The sequence below is a fragment of the Pinus tabuliformis genome, chromosome 6 (assembly GCF_031772625.1).
Source record: "Pinus tabuliformis cultivar Carrire ecotype Pingquan chromosome 6, CPIR1, whole genome shotgun sequence".
Classification (NCBI taxonomy): domain Eukaryota; kingdom Viridiplantae; phylum Streptophyta; class Pinopsida; order Pinales; family Pinaceae; genus Pinus; species Pinus tabuliformis.
This window is the reverse complement of record NC_142292.1, coordinates 72,261,608-72,287,349: the sequence shown is the minus strand read 5'-3', so window position 1 is coordinate 72,287,349 and position 25,742 is coordinate 72,261,608. Positions and strand designations below refer to the sequence as shown.

Genomic DNA, 25,742 nt, shown 5'->3' with positions numbered 1-25,742 from the left:
TACGACACAAACATAATCTAGCAGATCAAACAATTTGCAATAACCTAACCAAATAGTTAGAATTATCTCCCAATTACTTTTACATAAACTCGACCCAGCACACTAGGATTCCCCTAAGATTGTAATGACAAAATCCATTCTGGCTTTGGGGTTAGGCTGAAGGAAAACTCTACCAATCATGGATCGATAAGACAAAAAACCTTCCGAAACGTAAATTATCACTAGAAAATTAGGTTTACCTAGGCAATTTACATACATGACCCAGATCTACTAAGATTATTTACGATTTACATATGCAGACTGGGTTTACAACATAACACAATCAGGCTGATGTGGAAGTCGAATAGCACAGATACGACATCAAGCACTACCCTTTTGCGAAAAAAAGGAGTGTACTGCTATGGGTAGTTGACACGTAGTGGTCAATAGTGTCCTTTGGTGTTCAATCTAAGAAACTTACCCTGTAAATTCCTACATGATATCAGAGTCATTCGAGGTCCAAATCCGTTGGTGATCCAAATCCGAAGTCGGTACAACTGCATCTGACTGTCGTTTCTTAGATCTATTGTTTTTGACCGCTTTTGGGCCTAGGGGACTGATCTATTGTGTTAGGAGCATCTATTCCAGTGAGGAACCCCTTTTGTTTTAAGAGAAAAGGTTTCTGATAGTCCTAGCTACGTCATTTTTAAGATTTGGAAGTATATAGTCTTTGTTTGTAGTTATAGTTATTTATCTCTCTGTTTATTTCAGTTTATAGTCATATATAATTGTTTATTATTGGGTCTATACCTTTCAGTTATGCATATGCTCTTTTCCCTGCAACTCTATGTGATCTGGGCAATCTAGAAACAAAAATAAAGGATTTTTCTCATGCGTATGCTATTTTCCGCCGCGACTTAGTGTGATCTCGGAAAATCAGAAACATTGAGAAAAATATCTAGTTTCCGGGGGACTAACCCCAAATCTAGCTTTAAGCCCTAAGGCTTGGATACTTTTGCTTGTTTGTTTGGTTTGTGTGGTTTTTTTTTGTTTTGTAGGAAAAAATGGGTTTTTCAAGTAAGCACACACCCCCAAGCTTTAGTGAGCAAAAAAAAGAAAAAAACTCTTCCTCCTTTCCAACAATTACTAAATATTTTAACTAGATCACTTGGTCTAAAGTTACTTTATGAAAATAGAGGTCGTGGATCAAGTCTTTCTTTTTGTTGAGATACTTGTTCAAAAAATACATGTAACTTATGTTTTAAAGTTACTTTATGTACAAGTGTTCTTACCCATTATAAAAAGTGAGTCACTTTATCTTTTATTTAAGTTACAATTTAGTGGATAGTTCATAAAGTACCATTGTAAAAGTGACTTTCACTTATTTATAAAAGTGGGTCACATAAAGTAATATTTTTTAAAAGGTGAGCTAATTAGATTAAGTTTGGAAAGGGGGGGAATTTTTTTAAATATAACATTATCATCAACTTCCAAACATTCACGTGGTTCCTTGGCATCTTCAACAACTTTTCTTCAAAAAGGCATAACTTCTTCATCCAAAAGCCATTTTCAGAGCTGTTTTTTTTAATCAACCTAATTTTTCGAGATATTTCCTTTGGAACACTTAGTTTCAGAATTTACAACTTCAATTTCTTTTAAAATGGAAATTCCATGCTTAGTTATTCTTAACAACACCAACTACTTCCAATGGCTATCCTACATGGTGGATTTACTTAGAAGTAAAGGTCTTTATAGAATAGCCTTAGTCCAAGAGTCTAAACCTAAAGATGAAGATAAGCTAGCAAAATGGGAAAATAAGCAAGATCAAGCATGTGGGTTGATAGGGATGTCTATTTCTCCAGACCTTAGATTCCATATCGCAAAAATTAATACCCCCGATGAAGCAATGAAAAAGCTCAGTACTGTTTTTGGAATTAAAAATGAAATTAGAGCCCATCAACTCGAAAATGAGTTGCTTACTTTGGACCCCAATAATATTTGCTTACTTTGGACGCCAAAAGCCCTCAGAAGCTTCGACTTCATCCCTCTCGACTTAGAACATCGAACTCCCTGCAAAATCTTGAACTTCCTTCAATTATCTCGCACTGACACTGAAAGAACCCTCTTGGCCTGCATCAACTCTGCGTGAGCCCCTTACTGGGCTGCGTAGGCCTTTGCGCTGCCTCTCTGATGCTACTTCTGCCTCTCTGCTTGGTACTCATTGGCTCGGAACTCCCTTCCAATCCAATTCTATGCTACTACCCCTCTTACTGCAAGAGATCACTTGTTCGATTTTCCCAACAAACCTCGCCCCAGAAAATTCGAACGACTAATCTCTCAAGTGTATCCCCAATTGACCTTCAAGCCTCCTCTTATACTTTTCCTGTTGATGAATCAACAGTCAAGATTAAGTCCCTAATCAACGACTAAAATTAAAACAGACTTGATCCTCGTCACTTAGAAGTTTCTCACTGATATTCTTATTAATACCCATTAATATTTTTATTTTCGTAAGTTTAGACTTAAGAACCCATTAAAAATATTAATTATTTTAATAACTCTTCATCCGGGTGGAATTTCTCCAAATGATTTCTGGGTCTTGGAGATCTCATATATTCTAGTCCCTCGACAAAATTTCGGAGCTAGAGCACATCTGATGCTACCCAAAATCAACACTCCCTCTTAGCGAGGAATGTGCTCTAGTCATACTTCCCAACATAAGTACTACACTGATCCATTGCATTGGTCCTCTGTGTTGTTGATGCTTGGCTTGCTGCCCTTCATCCACTGCACTACTATGTCCTGTACTACTGCCCATGACTCTGCCACTGTCACTGCTACATTTGCATTGCAGCTCCCTCTCAAAATGCTGCCTCATGTTGCCCATAACGCTGCCACTGCTAACTGTTGCACTGCAACTCAGTTGTTGAGAAGTAAGCAACTGAAAAACTTACCCCTGGTTAGTATGGATGCCTCGTGATGCCGAAGCTACCTCTGCTCCTAATCTATGCTAGCCCTCTGTTGCTACTACGCTGCTGCAAATTGCTATGTGCCTCTCGCACCGCTACAACATCCATTGCGTTGCTTCAGACTTTGGCACTCTAGCTCTGCCATTGTTGTTCCATCACACCTCACACCAACCGACACCCATCATTTTGCTACTGTCGTTAAGGGCTCCTGTAGCTGTATGTGATCCAAGAGTTTGTGCACCTCAAGGATCCTACTCGTCATGTAGTCCTCTCGATTACAACTCCATGTCTCACCATCCTCTTCTCTAGAGGTGTATGAGCACTCATGGCACAATCGTCATCCTCGTCTTCCCTTTCAGCTTTCGCTGGAGCAACCTTCGAGTCAGAAGCCTCCTCCTTGCCCTTCTTCTAGGGGCACTGAGTGGCGAAATGTCCAAGTTCCCCGCACTTGAAGCATTTGACTTTAGAAATATCCTTCTTCTTTCTCTTTTGCTATCCTTCCTGTCTTGATGATGCGAGAGTTGCATCCTCCTCCTCCTCCTTGACCCAGGCTCCTTTGCCGCTACTCCCTGCCTTGGTCAACCTCTTGATCTCTTCTTGTTGAAGAGCTGCCCACATCTCCTCCCAATGGGGGAGAGTCGCTTTGCCCAAGATATTTTGGACAAATGTCTCTAATTCCTCGATGACTGCATTCAGGGCAGTCCTGACCATGAACTAAGGATCTGGTGTAAACCCCACGAAAGTCAACTGGTCGTGAATCCCTTGCAACTTGAAGAGGAAGGGATTGATTTCTTCTTCGTTCTGCATCTAGCACTGTCTCAGCTGATTTTCTAATAGCATCTTTTGTTGGACGGAAGTGCCCTAGTACAAGGTGGTCAACGCCTCCCACATCTCCTTGTTGTTTCCTTCTCAACAATGTGTGGTACTACATGATCCTTAACCCTGTCTAGGATCATGCACTTGGCCTTCGCTTGGGCCTCCTTGTACTTCTTTAACAGATCAACGTCGACCGGAACAACAACTACTTTCAAGGCATAGTAAATGATGCGATGTTTGTCTAGGATTGCCAGGATCCTAGCCTTCCAGATGACAAAATTAGATGCTCCATCCAATCTGTCCTAATCCCTCAGTCCATTCACTGCCATCTCTGCTCAAAAAATATAGGATTGTTTCTCTTCTCCCTCTCTTGTTGCTAATCCAGCAAGACTCGGATCTCGATTTCTTTGGCGCAAGAAACCCTCTAAGGAACAAGCTCCTCTAGATTCCCTTTGAGTCCTGATTTCCTTCAAGGAAATACTCCTGCCAAATGTCGAATCACTCCTCTCCAATCCTCCTTTGTTGCTGCAACCCGGATCTAGATTTCTTTGGCTCGAAATCTGTCAAGGCAGTGACTCCCTCTACCTCGGCTCTGTCTCCATAGACACTATTCTACACCAACAACAACAATGTCCCACTAGCTCCACTGATTGAATCTACTTTGCTCCTCCAGCCTCGACAACTGATTGTTTCGAGCCTCTCAGGCTCTGCGCTGGCCCAGAGAGCTGACGCAGTCACTACATGAGCTCCTCTCGGGTTCTGCGTCACCCTCTAAATGCTCAAAATGCTAACACAGGCACTGCATGAGCCTCTGCATCACTTCTCTGGCAATGCGTCACTCCTTCAACTGCTCCTTTGCCTTTGAAACAACGTTGTCACTCGGGACAACTGCTTCTCTGCAGCAAATTCTCTGGATCTCCTGGCTAATGTCTTGAGTCTCCTATGATCTGCAATGCTCTGATACCATGTGAAAATTTCTAAATCTACACATCAAAAATCCTACTGCAATCACTGGTTTATCATCTCCTACTTGTTTTTACATTCAACAAGTTATTTAATTATTTAAATAGCGATGAAAACACTATTGCAGACTACACATACATACAGATCATGAACTGAAATAGAACGAGACAAATACACAAGGAACACCGTTATATTTGGACAATCTCCCCGAAAAAACCCCATTCGAGAAAACCGTTGCAGCATATAGAGGGTTTGTATTATTAAGCAAGCAAAATCTGAGTACAACAGGTTGCCTCTCACACCGGCTAACCTTTCAGAGATATTATGGCAGCAAGAAATACATATGAGGGTTTACCTCATTCTCCAAGTCTCAACTGATCCACTGAATCGCTGACTCCGGCAAGCACTGCGAAAATCCCAACACAATCTGCTTTGTGTGGGCCAGCGTCTTGCCTCTGGGAGACTGTGTCACTTCTCTACTAGATCGATTTTCCCTCAGAAGCTTTGACTTCATCCCTCCCCGCTCTAAACATCGAACTCCTAGCAAAATCTCGAACTTCCCTCAATTATCTCGCACTGCCACTGCAAGAACCCTCTTGGCCTACATGAGCCCCTTCCTGGCCTGTGCTGCCTCTCTGATGCTACTACTGCCTCTTTGCCTGATACTCGTTGGCTCAGAACTCCCTTCTGATCCAACTCTCTGCTATTGCCCCTCTCGCTGCAATAGATCACTTATTTGATTTTCTCAGCAAACCTAACCCCAGAAAAATCAAACTGACTGATCTCTCAGGTGTATCTCCAATTGACCCTCAAGCCTCCTCTTATACTTTTCCTGTTGATGAATCAACAACAGAGATTAATGTGAGAATTTCTGAATCTACACATCAAAAATCCCACTACAATCACTAGTTTATCATCTACTAGTTCTTTACATTTAACAAGTTATTTAATTACTTAAACAACGATGAAAACACTATTGCAGCCTACACATATATACAGATCATGAACTGAAATAAACTGAGACAATCACACAAGGGACACCGTTATTTTTGGATAATCATCCCCAGAAAAATCCAATTCGAAAAAACCGATGCAGCATATAGAGGGTTTGTATTATTCTATGTTGCCAGGAAACGTGGGTGCAGGGATGGGGACGGGGACGGGGACGGGAACGGGGACGGCATTTTTGGAAACAAGGTGCGTGGGTTCGTCGGGTTATATAATAATATTAATTTTAATAATTATATTTTATAAATTATAAATTATAAATTTATAATTAATAATATATATGAAATTTGAATTTGTATATTTTTTCCAAACCCATTCTGATAATGCATAAATGGACCTGCTTACCATTTTCATCTGATGGCAGTCTGGCACATGCCTTCAGAATAATAGTGAAGATCACCTGGTTTGGATTTATGCAAAACCAAAGCATTCTGCCACAAATTGGAAAGCATCCATGCAACAGTTGTGGTTAGCATATCCTGCTGTCATTGACTTCCACGAAACCGCATACCACGCAAGCATCCTATCAAATACAGTTTTGCAGGTCAAACTTGTTCCCTAACTCTATATTGTCATATTAACATTGCAGGCATCATTGTTTGTCTAATCACACTGCTATAATGTCCATCCTTTTCCATGCTTCCAATTTCTCTTCCTATGCTTATCTTTAATTTTATTTTCCAAATCCAACAGAATTTTAGACCTTTCTCAATTGTTATGTTACCTGTTTGACCCTCAAACACAAGTCCCCAGTATTAGCTACCATAAGAAAGAGTGAAGATATTAACTATTGTTTTATACAAACAAGCATAACATCTGTTGCTTGATGCAATTAACTTATTCAATTTAGAGCTGCACCATATTTTCATCCAAAAATGAAACACATGAAATCAGTACAAAGTCAATTATACAGCTTGCTGGCAAGCGTCTTTTGTCAAGCCAACATATGGAATAATACATTACAGCTGTAAACTATAATTCTTGTGTGCATCTCTCTATGTCCATTAATGTCTGTCTATGTGTATGCATCGATTTGTGTGCATACATCTACATCTTATATGTATTTATGTGAGATTTGAATTTCAACACTTCTCATCATGAGCAAAAATAGAACAAGAGTGTCTCTGAAAATGCCTTTACTTCTATTTATAAGTCATTACCTGAAGCTCCAAGGAAACTAAAAGGTCTCTAACTGAAGCCCGATCCCTATCTGCCCAAACAAGCTCTCTGCAATCATATATCCAAGGAGGTCGACAGTCCACTCACATCTTTTGTTCACTTGAATATCTTGATGTAAATTCAACCTACAAATTTTGAAAATACCCATGCTACTTCAAACTTGTTGTATGGGCTCTTGTCCTTGAGAAATGCCCTAGGGATATATAGCCTTTGGCATGATACATGAAAACAGTAAACAGTCCTCAAACCTCCACTCCCTTTGTAGAGACACCAACAGAATAATATAGCACTTCCAGTTAACTTATTTTACTTAAGCCTCAATATAAATCCCAAAAAAACAGAGTTGAGGAAATAATGAAGTGGATTAAATCACTCAAGACGGTTTTTTGCATGGTGACCTCATTTATGAACTTGGCAGAATAGTGGCAATTACGACATATGCACTTCTTGCGCTTTTGATGAGACTTCAGTGGTCTTTACAACTTGTTGAAAAGCACAAACAAAATATAAGCTTCTTCCTCTTGTAAAACAATGCAGATTCCCACCACTCCTATTGCACATCATGTGATGATCACTACCACTTGCTCCTGTTTCTTATCATGCAGCATAAAGTGCACATCAGGTACATCCCCTGCTTCCTTCATCAACCCTGTCAATCACTGCAATTCTGCATAGATCTCCTCTGTTTGTGGGTGTGATCTATCTCCTACAACAAATGTATGCACTTTGTTCTTAACCTCAATCCAGCTATATATTATTAATTATATTTTAATATATTTTTTTATGAAGAACCCAAAGAACCCGAAGAACCCAAAGAACCCAACCCAAAAAACCCAAGAACCCAAGCACCCGAAGAACCCAAAAACCCAAGAACCCATTAAAGGAAAAGAACCCAATTTTTTTTTTGAAGAACCCGGTTCTTCATGGAAGAACCCGGTTCTTTTGGGTTTGTCTGGGAAGAACCCGTACCCGAATCCGGTACTTGGGTGCGGGAACCCGGGACGGGTTCGAGAACCCCACCCCCGGGTGCGGGTACTCGTGCAACACAGGTATTATTAAGCATATTTCTAAATACAACTAGGGTGCCAAATCCGGCTCACCTAACAAATAATAAACCTGACAGAAATACCTCTATCCAGAGATAGATATTTTGGCAATCCGACAACTAGATGCTCAAACCCCACAGATGACAATTGTTGTTCCCAGTGTTAGGCAGTGATGGCTGGTCCAAGCTCTGCGCTGGAACTGCATCACCTCCTCTACGAGCTGTGTCACCCTCCCAGTGAGCCTCCCTTGCTCAAAATTCAATATGTTGAATTGCAACTCTCTCTGCCCCACAAAAAACCCCAGCATTTCTTCTAGGGAACTACGTCAACCCCTCTAGCTTCTGCGTCAACCCCGCTAGCTTCTGCGTCAGCCCCTCTAGCTTTTGCGTCACCCTCTTTAGAGTTGTGTTGTCTCTGCTGTTGCTGCTATGCCTCTCTGCTATGTATCTTCGGCCTTGGACTGAAGTCCCTCTGCCGAACAACCCATCTCACTGCAACTCAAATCACATAGCTCGACTTTCTCAACAAACCACGGCCCAGAAAAATCGAACTCTTTGATCTCTTGGTGTATCTCCAACTGACCCTTAAGCCTCCTCTTATACTTTTCCTGTTGATGAATCAACAGTCGTTTTCTAATCTCTAGTCAATGGCTAAGATTAAAACAACTTGATCCTCGTCACTTAGAACCTTCTCACCCATATTTTTATTAATACGCATTAATATTTTTATTTTCCTAAGTTTAGGCTTAGAAACTCATTAAAAATATTAATTATTTTAATAACTCCTCATTTCGGTGGAATTTCTCCAAATGATTTTTGGGGTCTGGAGATCTCATGTGTTCTAGCCCCTCTACAAAATTTTGGAGCTAGAGCACATCTGATGCTACCTAAAATCAACAATTAAGTCCCTAATCAACGACTAAGATTAAAAAAGACTTGATCCTCGTCACTTAGAGGTTTCTCACCCATATTCTTATTAATACCCATTAATATTTTTATTTTCCTAAGTTTAGACTTAGGAACCCATTAAAAATATTAATTATTTTAATAACTCCTCATCTGAGTGGAATTTCTCCAAACGATTTCTGGGTCCTAGAGATCTCATGTATTCTAGCCCCTCCACAAAATTTTGGAGCTAGAGCACATCCGATGCTACCCAAAATCAACATCATGACCTCCCGTTCTAGTAGCTTTGCCCACTTCAAGAGAGATCACATTCGAGTTGGAGCCAGATGTTGCCCACCATTTTGCAATGTTCCACCAAGTTTCCGGGACGAGGAGGCGAGGGAGTGAGGATACGCAGGAGCGGCCTATGCAAAAGATCCCCACCAAATTATAGGAAACGTGGGGGGACGTCGGGGGTCTTAAAAACTTATAAATATAAAATATAAATTGATGAATCATATAACTGAAACAAATTTAAAATGAAAAGCATGATCATTGATATCATTATCATATAAATTATAATCATACATCATACATGTAAGTTTGTCACTGTATAGTGTAACTACTAGTCTACTAACTTACTAACAATGCACAATGAAAATAAATGATAAAATTATAAATGTTTAAACTTTTAAACTTTAAACCATATTGATGTTCCACTTCCAACTATGAACATTGAATACTGAATATTGAAATAAAATTATAAAAGTCAAGTCTGATACATCAAGAGTCAAATTTTTTAGTTTTATAGAAACAAAATAACATAAGAACATATCAAAAGATAAATGAGCATAATTGCTCAAGGTAATCTGTTCAACAAAGGAGCAGACAGAAGGTTGCTTGGCGATGGCAGCAACGTTCTGTTCAACTAAGGAGCGAACATAACGTTGCTTGGCGATGGTGGCAATGTTCAATTCAACGGAGGAAACAAAAAATGAAATGTGAAATGAATATAACATAAACCCTTCCTGATTAGTCAACAAATATTAAAAATTACGATTTTTTTGTTTCATAAGAAAAATTTGCGAATTTTTCTTGGGAAACGACCATTCAAGACCCCCTTAAGACCCCTTTCGCCTAGAAAATGACCCCAAAAATGGAGGAAACGGTCCCTTTCAAGTTTCCTCACGTACCCTGTTTTTTTAGAGCGTGGGGAAACGACCCCCTCCCGTCCCAAGTCCCCGGAGTGCGAGGGAGCTAGGAAACTCGACCCCCAGGGTGGGGGACGAGACCCCGTGGAACACTGCCATTTTGTGGGTGATATCCCTAAAAGAATTTTTTTTTTCCAAGATGGCCCCTAGCCAGCAGCCAACAACCCCTTGCAGCCACTAGCTATCTCATTGTTCCATTTCTTCGCCACCTGAGCTAGCCATGTGGTCCTTTGCCCATTTGCCATAATTTTATGTTTGAAGGTGGGCCTCCCGAACCTAAAGGCATGCCTTGTCATTTGGTAATTGAGTATTGTAGTTTGCTTATCATGGACACTTCTAGGCATGGATTAATAGGGGGATTCAGCGGAAAGAATAGGTTAGGTCTGTGCTCTTGTCCCCTAGACCGCTTTTGGATATTAACCATGGATTCTAGTCCCATGGGATCTCTTTTACTGACCATTTGGCTTTAGGGATGGTATTTCACGGGAAAACCCGATTTTGGTTTTGTTTTGCTCCCTTATCTACTTATGTTACCCCCTCTCCACGCATTACTACCCCATTCATCATTTCTCCCACTTGGGTCCACATTCCTCCACTGGGTCCACATAGGGTTAGCTCGCCCCTTCCCCTTGCCCACACCTTGGGTCAGGCTTGGAATGACGCCTTAGAGGTTAATGAAGCTAAAAGGAAAGATAAAAGCATATTTGACCATATTCAACAAGGAAATGTACCACGAAATGCAAAATATGGCCAGGATAAACACATTTAGCACGTGGGCAAAAGCCAATACATGAGCTCTACCCCATCATCGTGGCCATCACCTTAGTTCCTACAGGTTCTATGAGCCTCTTTCATCATATAGGAACCCATGATTGTCCCAACCCCTGGTAGGAAATGAATTACCCTACTTTAAAATGGGGTATTCACTACTATATCATTTGCATCATGCTTTTAACCCTTGAGCCCCAAGCAATTGATCAAAGAAAATCATAAAAAGGCAAAAGGCATATAAACTTTAAAGAAGGGTGGAAAAATCAAGGTTGGGGCACCTCATGTACCACGATTGCTCCCTCCTATACATTATAAACCCAGGTGTGGGCTTCCCTCTTATTAGCTACCCTTGTACCCCAGCATGTGACCCAGAGCTACCCCTTCTAATCCCCTACTTCATTCATCTATCTGTCACATGCAACCACCTTTTGAAGGATATACCTTGAACATATTATCCCCTTTAGAATTAGAAACCACCTAATAGGATACTTGGTTAACCCCATTTGGAGTTTAGGAAACATTGGCACATCCCGAAGTCCATTAGAGAAAGGAAAGCCATTATGAAGTCCCCACCTGTGGTCCATGATGGTAAGCTCATTTACTTGATTTCTCTAATGACTTGTTGTACTGGAAGGCTAGGGGACACATTGGATCTTATGCAGGATTGTAGATGGTCTCCATCTTGGGGTTGGTCTCCCTATGCGGGGTCCTAATCCTCCAGAGGGCTACATTGGCACATGTAAGGTGTGTTGAGAGCCATGGGTCTCCATAGTATTAGACATCAATCCATGGATCCTCGAGAATGGTCAGAGATGCTTGAGATACTCCCATTGGACGAGGAAGATGAACCTATTTCATTTTTTCCCAGCTGGCCCCACAGATGTATCATGCACTTGACAACTGACCCAAGACTTGTAGGACAATGTGGCATCCCCTAAATCATCACAGAACCCTTGCAGACAATCTACAAGCATCTTCGACTCATTTGGAGACCCATGAGGTTATTGTTGTGCCCCCACACCCATGGGAGCACCACAGGTTTATTGTTTGGAGAACAAGGGGCCAACCCCTTGTCCATCACTTTTGAGGGTCCTACTCTTCATTATGGAACCCATGGACCTCATTAGGCCTCTTAGAGAGCCTTACGACATGCATAGATTATTTTTTGACCTCTTGAGAGGCTTATTCTTTCATTTATGAGCTAATTTGGTGGGCTCGTCACCAAAAGTTAGATTATTAGAACATTATTTTATTTGTGGGGTTTATGTAGGCCAAGGAGACTAATTCAAACTCCTCATTAGTGTATAAATACAAGTGAGATGAGTTCAATATTCCATCATCACTTTGGATTGGATCTCTTCTCTCTTGAGAATTTCGCACTTTTCTTAGTGGATGAATTGGAGCTTTATGGATGAATTTTGATGTGTGGATTTGGTCTATCTTATCTTGGAGCTTCTCTCTTTGTCAAATTGTGGATGGTTGGATATATTCTATTACATGTAAGTACATGCTTTTAATGTTATTCTTGTTTTACTTTGTCATATACATTGGACTGGGATTTTCGCTATTCTTAGGGCTAATTGTTGCATGCATTTACTGCTTTAAATTGTGGAATTGTCTCTATTATAGCATCTCTCAATGTATGGGCCATATAATGTGAATGAAATCTCCTAGGGGTAATTCTATTAATGAATTGATCTTGATAAGCCATCACCTTTTGCACATCAAAGTATAAAAGTTGCAAGATTGTTTCTCTTTGACCTAGAAGGCTAGCGAAGTAGTCTTGAGGCCTCCTTGACCAAGAACCAAAGGTCCTCACTCATATTCATCATAGACTCCATTCTCCCAAGACTAAGGCACTGATCTACCAAAAGGTGGTCACCTTAAACCAACTTTCACCTTTTCCTAGGTCTAGCCAAGTTGGATCACTTAAGGCATTTTTTTCCCAGTAAACTAGCCCTCCAAAAAGTTTGATTTCCTAGACCATCTTGCGCTGGTGTTTCCTCAAGACCTCCTCAAATTTGAGGCCATTCCAACAATGGAGTTGTGAGAAAAGCCAAGCCCTAGCTCCGAGATCAACTTTTCCTTAACATCCCCAAAGGTTAGTACCTTAATGGATCAATTCAACACCTTTAAGTGAATATTCTTTCTTTGATCCTTTCACCTACCTTGTCTAGGCTAAGGACACCATTGGTTGCTAAACTCCTTCCTCCTGACCTAGACTGTGTCCACTTGGTCCTGTGTGGTCAGGTTTCTTTGAAAGACAATTCTTCAAGAACCATCTAAGATACCAATTTCAACATGGATTTTAGGGATTGGGAAACTCCTTTACAAGTCATATCCCATACACCTAATGCTCAAATCCTCCCTTTTCCTAGAAAACATTGTACCTTGCTTAGAAAGCAAGCAAGCTCCATCTTTCAAAATCTTTTGGGAAGGGTATTATTTGGGTCACTCCACATCCATTCATTGATTTATCCTTCATCGATGACTCCATAATATATCGAGTCTTCTCCCATCGGTGAAAGTCCGTAAATAGAAGGGAGCCTTAGTTGAGGTGACAATGGGCTAAGTCTCCATTTTGTTGCCCTTGGTCTAGCATTTCCCCTTTAGGTCCCCTGCTAGTTTGAGTGGTAACGCACCCAGAGGGCCACTTGTTGGTGAGGTATTGTCCACTGATGAGGTGCCATTCATTGATGAGGCACCCATTGATGAGATGTCCTGGACCGTGACCAAGTTTCCAGATGATAGTCGTCCTCAACCAATCCAACAGTTTAGTGCTAGCCTTCTAGCATTGGGAAAGAAGGCCAAGATAGTCTGGGAAGCCATTCTGCAACAGAATGAGGAGCTGGAGGGCATGAAAGCAGTTTGTACCGAGTCAGCGACCAAACTGACTCACATTGGGGAACAATTGGATTCCCTAATGGTGCAACTAGAGTACACATTGGAGCATAGGAGCAAACCTCTTCAGACATACATAGACAAGGCTGGGAGCACTAGTAGGTTGCCTCTGCACGTTGGAGAGAGAGAGGCAGATTTATCTATACCAGACTTATGTGTTGGCCAGGACAGTGAGACGAGGCAACATGAGTTGCGCAGGGCGCAACACTCACATGTTGGAGTTGTTACGTATACTAGTGTTCTTGCAGTCGATCCCTCGTACTGGGTTGGATGGGGAGAGGTATTGATTTGGTCCCCGATGGAGCGGGTTAGGTGTTGGGATGTATCCATGGCCATAGTTCGATAAGGGCCATGGGATACCAGAGGGGATCGAGGGCCAAACTATTTTTGGGATCCAGGTGGGATTCCCCATCACAACATAGAGTCAGTCGGCGATGATAGTAGCTGTGCATTGGATCCAGGGATTGAGGGTGCACACACCTACATATTTCTATTAAAGTTCCGAGAAGCACTAGTGGCTAGTTGGATCGACAAGGGAGTAGGCGGACTCCATGAGTTGTCCTGGAATGTGGATCAAGCATGGAGTCACAGGATGATCAACACAATCTTGTAGACATTGATTGGTGGAGGTGGCATTGGCAGGTCACCAGACAGAGTATTGTACAGGGATGAGGATTTTTTGCGGATATGTGGGGTGCAGAGGACACCAGGCGCAACACCTTAGTGACACCTCCACTGGCATGTAAGGAGGTTTTTTTGTCAGATCCAATGTTGCACGAAGTAGGGACATTTTTTGGAAGCAGGGATGCAGAAGTATCATTTCCCAAAAACCTAGGAAGCAAAGCGTCTACTATATATATATATATATATATATATATTATATTTTTTTGCATTTATATTAAAAAACATCCAAAATATCAAATTAGTTGTAGAATACATGAAAACATGCATATTTTTACATAAATCAAGATAGATATGGCATCCATTGTACATCAATGATTAATTATTCCAGCATCAACCATTTAGAATCTAGATTCCTGTTCTCATGTCTAGTCCTTGCCTCTACTTAGATACTCTAGGGATATTAGTCAACATTGCCCAATTCTAATCAAACAACCTAATCCAAGCCTTATAATATGGTAGAGAAAGCTTAACATGCCTGATCAATGATTTTGACTTGAGTGAAGGGTACATTTTTGCTAAGGCCATGACAAAGGAGTCCAACAATCAAAAACACCAACACTGGGGTACATATAGGGCTCGATGCTCTTGATTAAATGCGAATCACATGCCCTCATATATGATATAATCCAATGAAATGCCACAATCCCATTGATCCTAAAAACTATTAAGTTTGCTAAATTTTGAATGGGATATGAAATTCTATTTTCTCCATATGAAGTCTAATGAGGTTGGAACCACTCTCAAACATCCTAGGTCATTTCATGGTAATGTTAAAAATTTAAGTAAAATGATGGAAATGAAAAATAAAGGAGAATGTCACTTTTAGTTTAAGAATTTAACATTACCATTAGGGAGCATCTAGGAAGCGTCTAGGGAGCATCAAGGAGCACCTTGGGACTATTAAGAAAGTGTAGTTCCTCACATAATAGTTCAAAATTTCCAAAAATAAAACAAAAAAAGACCCGCAAAACCATGTGAACCATCCACCTTCTCTTGAATCCGCTTGCGATTTGCGATGGATACACGCCTGAACCACAATGGATCTGCACCCGATCCTTTCTGGATCCGCAGATCAGGCCCCCACAGATCTGATTTTCTAGGGATTGCCAAAAAAGATGGAATAGCGGATCCGATTTTTGGATCTGCGGTTCCACCGAAGGATCGGTGGCGAATCTGCACAGGACGCGATTCCGCCTCTGGATCATTGGGGGAGGGGACAAATCCTACAACACTGGTCAGATCTCTCCGAGAGGATCAGGAGGGGAGGTCCATGTTGATTTAGGGTAGCATCGGATGTGCTCTAGCCTTGAAAATTGGTGGAGAGGCTAAAGCACATGAAATCTCCAAGATCGAGAAATGGTTTGGGCAGAATCTAACCAGTTTGAGAGATATTAAAATAATTAATATTTTTAATGGAGTCCCTCAGTCTAAACTTAGGGAAAATAAAATATTAATGTGAATTAATATAAAACTGAGTTAGAATGGTCCAAAAGTCATGGATCAAGCCAGATTTAATCTTAGCCGTTGATTAGGGACTTAATCTCAGCCATTGAATTGTCAATGAGAAAAGTATAAGAAGAGGCTTGAGGGTCAGTTGGAGAACACAGTGAGTTGATCAAGAATTCGATTTTCTGGGGTAGGGCTCGCTGAGGAAATTGAAGGAGTGACCAGAGTTGCAGCTGAGGGGCAGTGAATACAGTAGCAGAGAGGCAGAGATAGTACCTAGAGCATCAACACAGAAAATGGGAGAGGGTTGACGCAGAGCCAGCTAGAGGCCATGTAGAGGCAGCTAGAGGCCACGCAGAGGCAGCCAGGAGTTGCGCGGAGCCTGAGGAGGGCTAGCATGTGAAACACAAAGGTTCCAAAGGCTGATGCAAAGCCCCGAGAGGCTGACGTTGGGCCAAATAGGCTGATGTTGGGCCAAAGAGGCTAACGCAAACCCTAGAGGGCTGATGCTAGGAGATTTCGTGGGGTAGATTGGAGTTGATATCTATCTCCGACTGAGAGGTACTACTGTCGAGGCCATTCTCTGTTGGGTGAGCCATTTTTGGCACCCAGATTGTATTATGAAACTGCTTAATAATAAAACCCTCTAATAGCTGCACCGGCTTTCCCGCATTGGGTTTTTTCGAGGACATTAGTGCAAAAATAATTGTCACTAGTGTGCTTGTTTCTTTCGGTTGATGATCTATATGTGTTGATATTTTACTTGTATTTATTTTTAGTATTTACATGGTAAACAACTTTTTAAGTAACTGAACAAGTAGGAAGAAACAAATTAGATAGTACAAGAAGAATTACTAACGGATAGACTTAGAAATTCCAACATGGTATTAGAGCATGGTTGCAGGTCACAGGATAACTGAAGGCATCAGCCGAGCAGAGCAGCAGCAGAAGAAATAGTTGTCCCAAGTGACAGAAGTTGTTCCTAGCAGAAAGCAGCAAGGAAGGGGTGATGCAAAGAGCCTACGTCATCAGTTCGAGTCAGGAGGAGGATCAGCACTGAGGCAGAGAGGAGCAGACCTGACCTACGCAGTGCCCGATCATCTTTCTCAGCCAGGAAGGATCGACGCTGTGGCCAGGAGTTGCAGATTGTGCTAGTGTCGGGATTGCACAGAGCCTAGAGGCTCTAAGCTTTAGACTGTTGGGGCATAGGAGGCTGTGGGTAAGTTGCGAAGAAAAGCTGGTGGGGTACTTTGGTCAGAACAGTACCTAACAGGGCAAGACCAAGGAGGAGGTAGTTGTTGCCGAGGATTGGAAGAGGAATTTCCAGAAGGGAAATCGAGGCTCAGAGGGAGTCAAACAGAGAACTTCCAGACGGGAAGTAGAGAGACTTGAAAGAGTCGAAAGAGGAGCAACGAAATGGCAGTGAATGGGCTAAGAGATTAGGATACACTGGACAGAGCTTCAAACTTCATAGTCTCGAAAGCCAGGATCTTGTCAATTCTAGATAGGTATCGCATCAAACACTTTGCCTTGAAAACGATAGCGACCCGATTGACCCAACTGAAAAATGACAAGTACGAGGAGGCAATGGCTAGGGCAAAGTGCATCATCCTTGATGGTGTCAAGGATCATGTGGTGCCACACATTGCCGAGAAGGAAACGACAAATGAGATGTGAGAGGCCCTGAAGAAATTGTACCATCATACTTATGTGCGGAGGAGGATGTTACTTGAAAACCAGCTGCGGTCATATCAGATGCAGAAGGGAGAGCAGATAGATGTCTTCCTCGGTGAATTGAAGGAGATCCGTGATTAGCTAACTTCCATAGGGGGCACACCGGATCAGGAATTGATGTGTGGACCGCATTGAATACAGTGTCAGAGGATTGGGAGGTATTTGTCCAGAGCATACTGGGCAGGATGAGCCTTCTAGATTGGGAGGAACTGTGGGCGGCTCTTCGTCAAGAAGAGATCAGACGGGTGTCCAAGGCGGGGAGTAGCAGAAAAGGGGTCAGATTCAAGAAGGAGGAAGAAGAAGATGCATCTCTCACATCTGTGGGAAAGCAAGAGAAAAGAAAGAAAAAGGACCTCTCCAAGGTCAAATGCTTCCATTGTGGGTAACTGGGTCACTATGAGAACCAATGTCCTAGGAAAAAGAGCAAGGGAGAGGCATTTGAGACCAAGGTTGCACCGTCTAAGGCAGTGAAGGAAGTGGAGACTGATGACAACTATGCCATGAGTGCTCATGCACCTCGAGAGAAGAGGTGGGGAGACATCGAGCTATAGTCAAACAGACTATAGGCAATGAGGGGCAGGATCCTCGAGGTACCCAACCTCTTGGATTATACCTTGCTATGGGAGACCCAAAGAGGAGTAGCAGGACTGGCGGATGTCGGTAGAGATGGATGTGGATGGAGCAACAAAGAGGGCTACAGTGCAGGAGTCTCAGGACAGCGTGAGGCAATAGTGCGAGAGGCATAGAGTTGTTGCAGCAACGCAGAGGTCAGAGAGGGAGCACTTGTCAGCGATAGAGGGAGCTTCAGCATCAAGAGTGTTTCTAGCCTGACAGAGATGTCAGAGTTGGGAGATCAGTTACTTACTTCTCAGTAACTGAGTTGCAGTTCAGCAATTAGCAGTGGCAGTGCTATGAGGAGCTTGATGCAGCGTGATGAGAGGGGATGCAGTGCAGATGTAGCAGTGGCAGTGGCAGGGCCATGGGCAGCAGCACGGATGCAGAGGGAGCTGCTGTACAGATGCAGTAGTGGCAGTGGCAGGGCCATGGGTAGTAGTACATGATGCAGCAGTGTAGAGGATGTTGGGCAGCAGGCCTAACATCAACACAGGAACCGATGCCGGATGATCAGGGTGATACTCAGTGAGGAGTATTACTAGAGCACAACCCTCACTAAGAGGGAGTGTTGATTTGGGGTAGCATCAAATGTGCTCTGGCCTTGAAAAATTGTGGAGAGGCTAAAGCACATGAGATCTCCAAGACCCAGAAATGGTTTGGGCAGAATCTAACTGGTTTGAGAGATATTAAAATAATTAATATTTTTAATGGAGCCCCTAAGTCTAAACTTAGGGAAAATAAAATATTAATGTGAATTAATATAAAACTGAGTTAGAATGGTTCAAAAGTCATGGATCAAGCCAGATATAATCTTAGCCGTTGATTAGGGGCTTAATCTCAGCCGTTGAATTGTGGAAGAGAAAAGTATAAGAAGAGGCTTGAGGGTCAGTTGGAGAACACATTGAGTTGATCAAGAATTCAATTTTCTGGGGCAGGGCTTGCTGAGGAAATCAAAGGAGTGATCAGAGTTGCAGTTGAGGGGCAGTGAATACAGTAGCAGAGAGGAAGAGATAGTACCGGAGCATCAATGCTGAAGCCGAGAGAGGGTTGACAAAGACCCAGCTAGAGGCAACCAGAGGCCACGCAGAGGTAGCCAGGGGCTGCGCAAAGCCTGAGGAGGGCCAGCGTGTGAGACGCAGAGGCTGACGCAAAACCCCGAGAGGCTAACGATGGGCCAAATAGGCTGACGCTGGGCCAGAGAGGCTAATGCAAACCTTAGAGGGTTGACGCTGGGAGATTTCGTGGGGTAGATTGGAGCTGATATCTGTCTCCGACTGAGAGGTACTACTGTCGAGGGAATTATCTGCTGGGTGAGCCATTTATGGCACCCAAATTGTATTCTGAAACTGCTTAATAATAAAACCCTCTGATAGATGCACCAATTTTCCTGCATTGGGTTTTTCCGGGGGCAATAGTCCAAAAATAACTCACTTGTGTGCTTGTTTCTTTTCGTTGATGATCTGTATGTATTGATACTGTACTTGTATTTATTTTCAGTATTTACATGGTAAATAACTTGTTAAGTAACTGAACAAGTAGGAAGAAATAAATCAGATAGTATAGGAAGAATTTCTAACGGATAGACTTAGAAATTCCAATAGTCCACCCATCCGAGGTAGAGATGGAGATCTTAACAGGATGTGGGTTGTTGAACATTGACTCAACCTCTAGCCATGGCATTCTGTGGTGTATGGAGATATGCAATGATGAGCGCCTCTTGAGTATATCGATAAGCGCTTGCATACAATCACATAATAGCTAGTTGTTGTCCCTTGATGCCCTCATCACGAGCAGTAGGGCACAAGAGACTCACTTAAGGCAGACGAATATGAACCAGAGTATCATGGATAGGAGAGGAATTTTCCCGTTGGGGTAGACTGACTATGCGTGTGTTGGCACGTGGAGGCACAGGGATGACATGGTCTGTTGTAGAGGTAGCATATGCTTTGCCCCCGAGTCCCCACTTGAGGGTATGATTATGGGACATTTGTATGACATACCTTCTACAAAGAATTCTAGAGCATTGCAGGGGCATGTGACGCAAGGGATGATAGACCTTTCCTACAAGAGGTCATGTAGGCTTCTAGCATTGTTTGGGTACACCCTCTTGAGATGGGATGGTAGAGTCTGTCATGTGACTAGGTAGGAGCAGGGTCGTGGGGATTGATCCCAGCAGTTGTCGGAGCTATGTCGTCGCAGACTTGGGAGCCAGGGGTTTAGTTGACAAGTGGATCACTCTACTTTGAGATGAGCAGGATCCTGACAGAGAGTGGCCTAGCTCATTCCTGGGTTAACACATGGGGGATCACTGAGACTTTCACCATGTAACGAGGCAGGTATTCATTGTTGTTGCTTAGGATCGGGGCTAGCCATGGGGTGGCAGGTTCAGGCATTGCATAGTTTTCCTCGCAAGTTTGGCATAGCTTCGATCATTACCTGTATGGTGGTCGAGTGTTACAAGAAAGGAGGTCCTAATATGAGCATGATGGACAACCGGCTATGACTAGGGAGTCATGGTGTCACCATGGCAGTTTCTTTTTGCGATTAGCACGTGATCTCAATGTCTCAGAACTTAGCAATTCAACCACATTCAGGGATGAGTTAGTTTCCACCGGGGAAGATCACATAGGTCTTCCATTGGGTTCTAGTTGCACGGAGAGTAGTTTCCCCCTAGAGATTCATTGATGACTTGGGGCATTGCGCTAGTATGGTAGGATGATTGGCACATGTGGTTCTTGGTGGTCATTGGCACTACTTAGTCGCTGGCAACAAGAATTGGGAGCGATGGGCCTCCAATCTGGCTATGGGATCCAAGGGAGCATTGGGTTAGAGGACTACCTTGTGTTGGGAGGATCATGGGAATGACAAAGACAGGATTGGATCCTCCCCCGAGTGACAGGTCAGAGACCATCAAGATGATCACTACAGGTCGAGGAAGGCCTTTCTCAATATTGTTTCAACAGGAGATTGGGCGTGGATTGGTAGATGGTGACCTTGGCAGGGTGCCTCAGTAGGATAGACCCACGTGCAAGGGAGTTTCCCCTTATTGGATTTGTAGTAGAGGTTTACCAAAGCGGATGACTCTGCAGGAGCACGAGAGGGTCGTGATTATGACCAGATCGATGCAGCATCCACTTGACGAAATCACTTTAAGATTAGTTTGGGACTCAGAGCTACAGGGCTAAGCAGTTGGGTCCATAGTATCTGGGACTCCTTTATGACAGGTTAGCGTATGGATTGGGAGTGGCTCAGTGGCACTATTGGGACCTCGATATTGCTTGCATTGATAGTTGGGCCAACAGGGAGAGGGAGCTGGTTCGAGCATTGCTTGAGGACAAGCAATTTTTGGCAGGGAGGACTGTAATGTCCCTTCTCAATAAATTATTGCTAGAGGAGATCTACCATTGTTGCCATTTTGGAGCTAACGCATTTTTGGATACCAACTTAGGGAAAGTGGGTCAAATATTAAAGTTGGTGGAATGTGGGGGCCACCCCTCAAGGAATACACACTTCTTGGGAGAAGAATCGATTGTGTGAAGGGTGGTCAAATATTTGAAGGGACTCACAAGGAAAGGTAAGGCAACAATTATAAATAGAAGGTTGAGGGCAACAATTAGTACCTTTTGCAAATTTGACACTTACACTATTGTTACTCAAGTTGCTTAGCTGGGTCACAAGGTGTTGTTCAGCACCAAAGATTTTTGAGGGGAAATCTCACCCTTTTCTTCTGTGGACCTCGAGTGCCACCCTAGGAAGGCATTGCCATAATTTTCGTGAAGGCTAGGGGGAGCAGTTCCAAGAGGTACGAGCTGCCTTGCTTAAGACTAGACATGGGAAAGAGAGCCACGCAGTCTTGTGGGAGAGCATTCCGGTTGTGAGAGCACTGAGCATTTGTTGGTCCATTCCTTGGCCCCTTTGTAGTGGACTTCCGATGAATTTTGTAGGCTTGGAGAGTGGACTTGCCCAGGTCGAAATTCCTTTGCAAAGGCCTGCACAATAAACTATCCTGTGCTGCGCAGTTCTTGGTGGAGACATTTGTGGGGAAGACTCAGCTGAAGGATATTGGGCTGAAGTGAGTTGGGTGTGCAAGAAGGTTGGTCAGGGGACATTTCTCAGCCTTTGTAGGGGTTGCAGAGGCAAAATTTCTGGCAGGTCGTATTTTCTGGCAGTGGAGGGAGTCCATAGAATTTGGAAGTGATTTTGGAGCATCGGAATTAGACCAAACCATTTCTAGGTTTTTCTAGGTTTGTGGTGGAGAGCCCAAGATTGATTTGGTAGAATTTTCTGAGCACTCTAGAGGGCTCAAACAAATGTCTCTTTCCAACTAGCAGTGGTTGGTAATTTGCACCATTTTGTGAGTTTTCTGGGTGGTTGGTTTGGGGCAGATTCCTTTCTGGGTTTGGTTGAGTGTTTTTGGGAGAAGCTACAGCTGCATTTCCAGGGGGTTTTGGACACCACAAAGTGTCATTCTCAGCATTTCCAGTGCAACAACAATTGCCAATTTCTAGGTCTGCGCAGAAGAATATTGGGCCTTAGTTTCCTAGCTCTTGGGGTCATCTCTTCCACCTGGATTTGCTCCAACTTGCTTATGCAAGCCCAAATGTACTTGTTCCTTGCTATATGTACTCCTTGCAGTTCATAATTTAATAAAATGGCTCAGCTTATTTGCCCAGTTTCTTGGTGTTTGATGGTGCATGCATATTTGTGACTTTATTTGCTATAGCCTAGTTCATGTGTCTATTATTAGCTGTAAATTTCAATTTGGAATATTGCACTCAATGTACATCATGGTTCTATTCACATAATTCTCTCTCAAGCTCTTTTGGACTGCCAGATACCTACAACCTGTCAACAAAATGGAAAGAGCAGTGCACCCTGTTAATGGACTGCATATAGATTCACAACTCAGAAGGTCAGGTGTTTCCTGCAACACAGACCTTTAACATCCATTGTGTTTAGTATTAGTATTACTTGATTATTTCAATTTTAAACCAGATTTCTTTGATACTTCACCTCCCTACAATTATCAGGCTTGTAGGAAAAATAGTATAACCAAAAGTTCTGTAAGTTCTTTGCAAAATACCCAAAACTCTAGGCCTCTATATATTTCTATCTGAATATGTGCTTTTCATCCTCATCTAGTATGATTTTCTATGACTGCTTCCAGTTTCAAATTGGTACAAGAATTATTCAAAGACATTTGAACATTTGGACTTCTTTCCTAAGCTTACTCAAAATGAGACGTCTTAGTATTTTGAGCATTTTAATTGGATGATCATGAGTCCCATTTTATCCATGTTTACTAATAGATTGTGTTAAACGAAGTTGAAGTTTTACCAAAGGGATTTACTTGGACATATTTATCTCAATTTATAGGTCCCTACATGCTCTTTAAAATGTAAATGTAGACTATAAGCGAGTATCAGAAAAGAAAAGGAAAGGAGACTTCTTCAGGAATCTAAACCAAGGTATTTCTAGAGACAGTCACTTCAAAATAGAGAGTTGGGACATACCTGATAGACAACAGCAGCCCCATAAATGCCAAGGAAAAAACTTGACAGAATTGCACTTAGTAAAGCACAAGTTACCACCAATGGCCAAAGTAGTATACAAAGACCAGCAAATGGAACACAAGGAATCTCCAGGAAAGGTCCTGCCCTTCCTATAAGATCTTCTAATAAACGTTGCCATCCTTTAAAAAGCATGAAGGGAGCTTTGCAAAAAGCTAGTATTGTAATAATGGGGACATCCACTATGATGCCAAGTAGCCCCACCAATATACACCCTGGTATCCATGACAACCTTGAAGCAACAAAAAACAGCAATATATATGAGGACTACGTGGTTAGAAATTTGAACTACACAGTAGCTACTAATAGGGGTACAAGCACCTATTTATAACAATATAAGTTCAATAAAGCAAATTGATATGCACTATTCATTAAATGTTAAAAGGTGAAAATGAAAGAAAAATGCATTCGAAAACCATACAACTACATAAACCCCGATATATGTGACAACCTTGAAGCAACAAAATACAGTAATAGATATGAAGACTATGTGGACAGTATTTTGATCATTGTTTCGTTGACTTGGAACTACACTAGCTACTAATAAGAGTACAATAACCTATTTCATAACAACAACTAGATAAGTTCAAGAAAGCAAATTGATGTGTACCATTCATTAACTGCTAAAAGGTAAAATGAAATAAAAATTCATTGCACAATCGTACAACCTACCAAAACCATAAAACAGAAAAACAACTGCCAAAATTATGTAGTGCAAGCAATCCTATAATGCATGCAAACTTCAAATGTTTTCAGGTCACAAACCACATTGAAGTGATTGCTAATCAAATGAAATGCTGATATGAAATAAGAATGGAGATGCAAGATTGCCAAGCTTCTTTTGCAATGCATATTAATGACTGTTATACCTTAAATAAATCAAGGTACCCATCTGGAAGATTATCCGAAGAAATATGTATTGAAAAACCCACTATTAAGTATTTAGGTTGGCTCCTTTAGTATCAAAACATGATCAACAAAGAAGCTAGAGAATTTGATTTTCATCTCATTAGGCCCCATCTGGTAAAACAATAGCTAGAAAGGTTAGGACACAAATTATCTATATAGTGACGGTCTCACATGACACCGGGAAATGGGACCTGTTGTCGCCCGAATTGTATAGGCATCGCGACAAGGCTATCACTCTAATCCTTGCCCACTCCGTTCTAGCTGTCGCCCAACAGCAGGCTATGCGGGGTATGTTAGTTTCTGGTAACATCGGATGTGCTCTAGCCATGAAAATTGGTGGAGAGGCTAATGCACATGGTTCTAAAGAACCCTGAAACTGTTTGATGAAATTCTACCCAGATTGTATTTTATTAAAATAATTAATATTTTTAATGGGGTTCCTAAGTCTAAACTTAGGAAAATTAAAATATTAATGAGTATTAATCAAAATATGGGTGAGAATGTTCTAGAAGACAGATCAAGTCAAGTTTTAATCTTAGCTGTTGATTAGAGACTTAATCTCGGCCGTTGAAGTCTCAAGGAAAAAAGTATAAGAAGGAGGCTTCGGGTTCATTTGAAAACACACAAAGGGTTGATCAGTCAGTGTGATATTCCTAGGGCAGGGTTGGCTAAGGAATTCGAACAAGTGATCAAGTAGTGAGGATCAGAGGCAGTACTGGAAGGAAATGATTTCCAATTCCAGTGAATATACTTCAGAGAAGATATTGAAGGATCAGAGAGGTAGCGCAGTGACAAGGAGGGACAACACAACAACTGGAGGAGGTTAACGCATAATGTTAATTTGGGTTAGCATTGGATGTGCTCTAGCCATGAAAATTGGTGGAGAGGCTAAAGCACATAAGATCTCCAAGACTTAGAAATGGTTTGGGCAGATTCTAACCGGTTTGGGAAATATTAAAATAATTAATATTTTTAATGGAGTTCCTAAGTTTAAACTTAGGAAAAATACAATATTAATGGGTATTAATATAAAATTGGGTTAGAAGGTTCCAAAAGT

The 25,742-nt window shown here is 42.0% G+C and overlaps 1 protein-coding gene across 2 annotated transcripts in view; it reads right to left on the bottom strand.

Annotated features, from left to right (window-relative positions):
- Positions 1-25,742, bottom strand: part of LOC149257302 (putative membrane protein At3g27390) — a 271,304-nt gene that overhangs the window by 166,601 nt on the left and 78,961 nt on the right. For both annotated transcript variants that reach the window (XM_089413919.1, XM_089413922.1), the window contains exon 7: positions 23,720-24,008. In XM_089413919.1, coding sequence (XP_089270045.1) covers positions 23,720-24,008 — 289 coding nt within the window. The remainder of the gene's footprint in view (positions 1-23,719; positions 24,009-25,742) is intronic.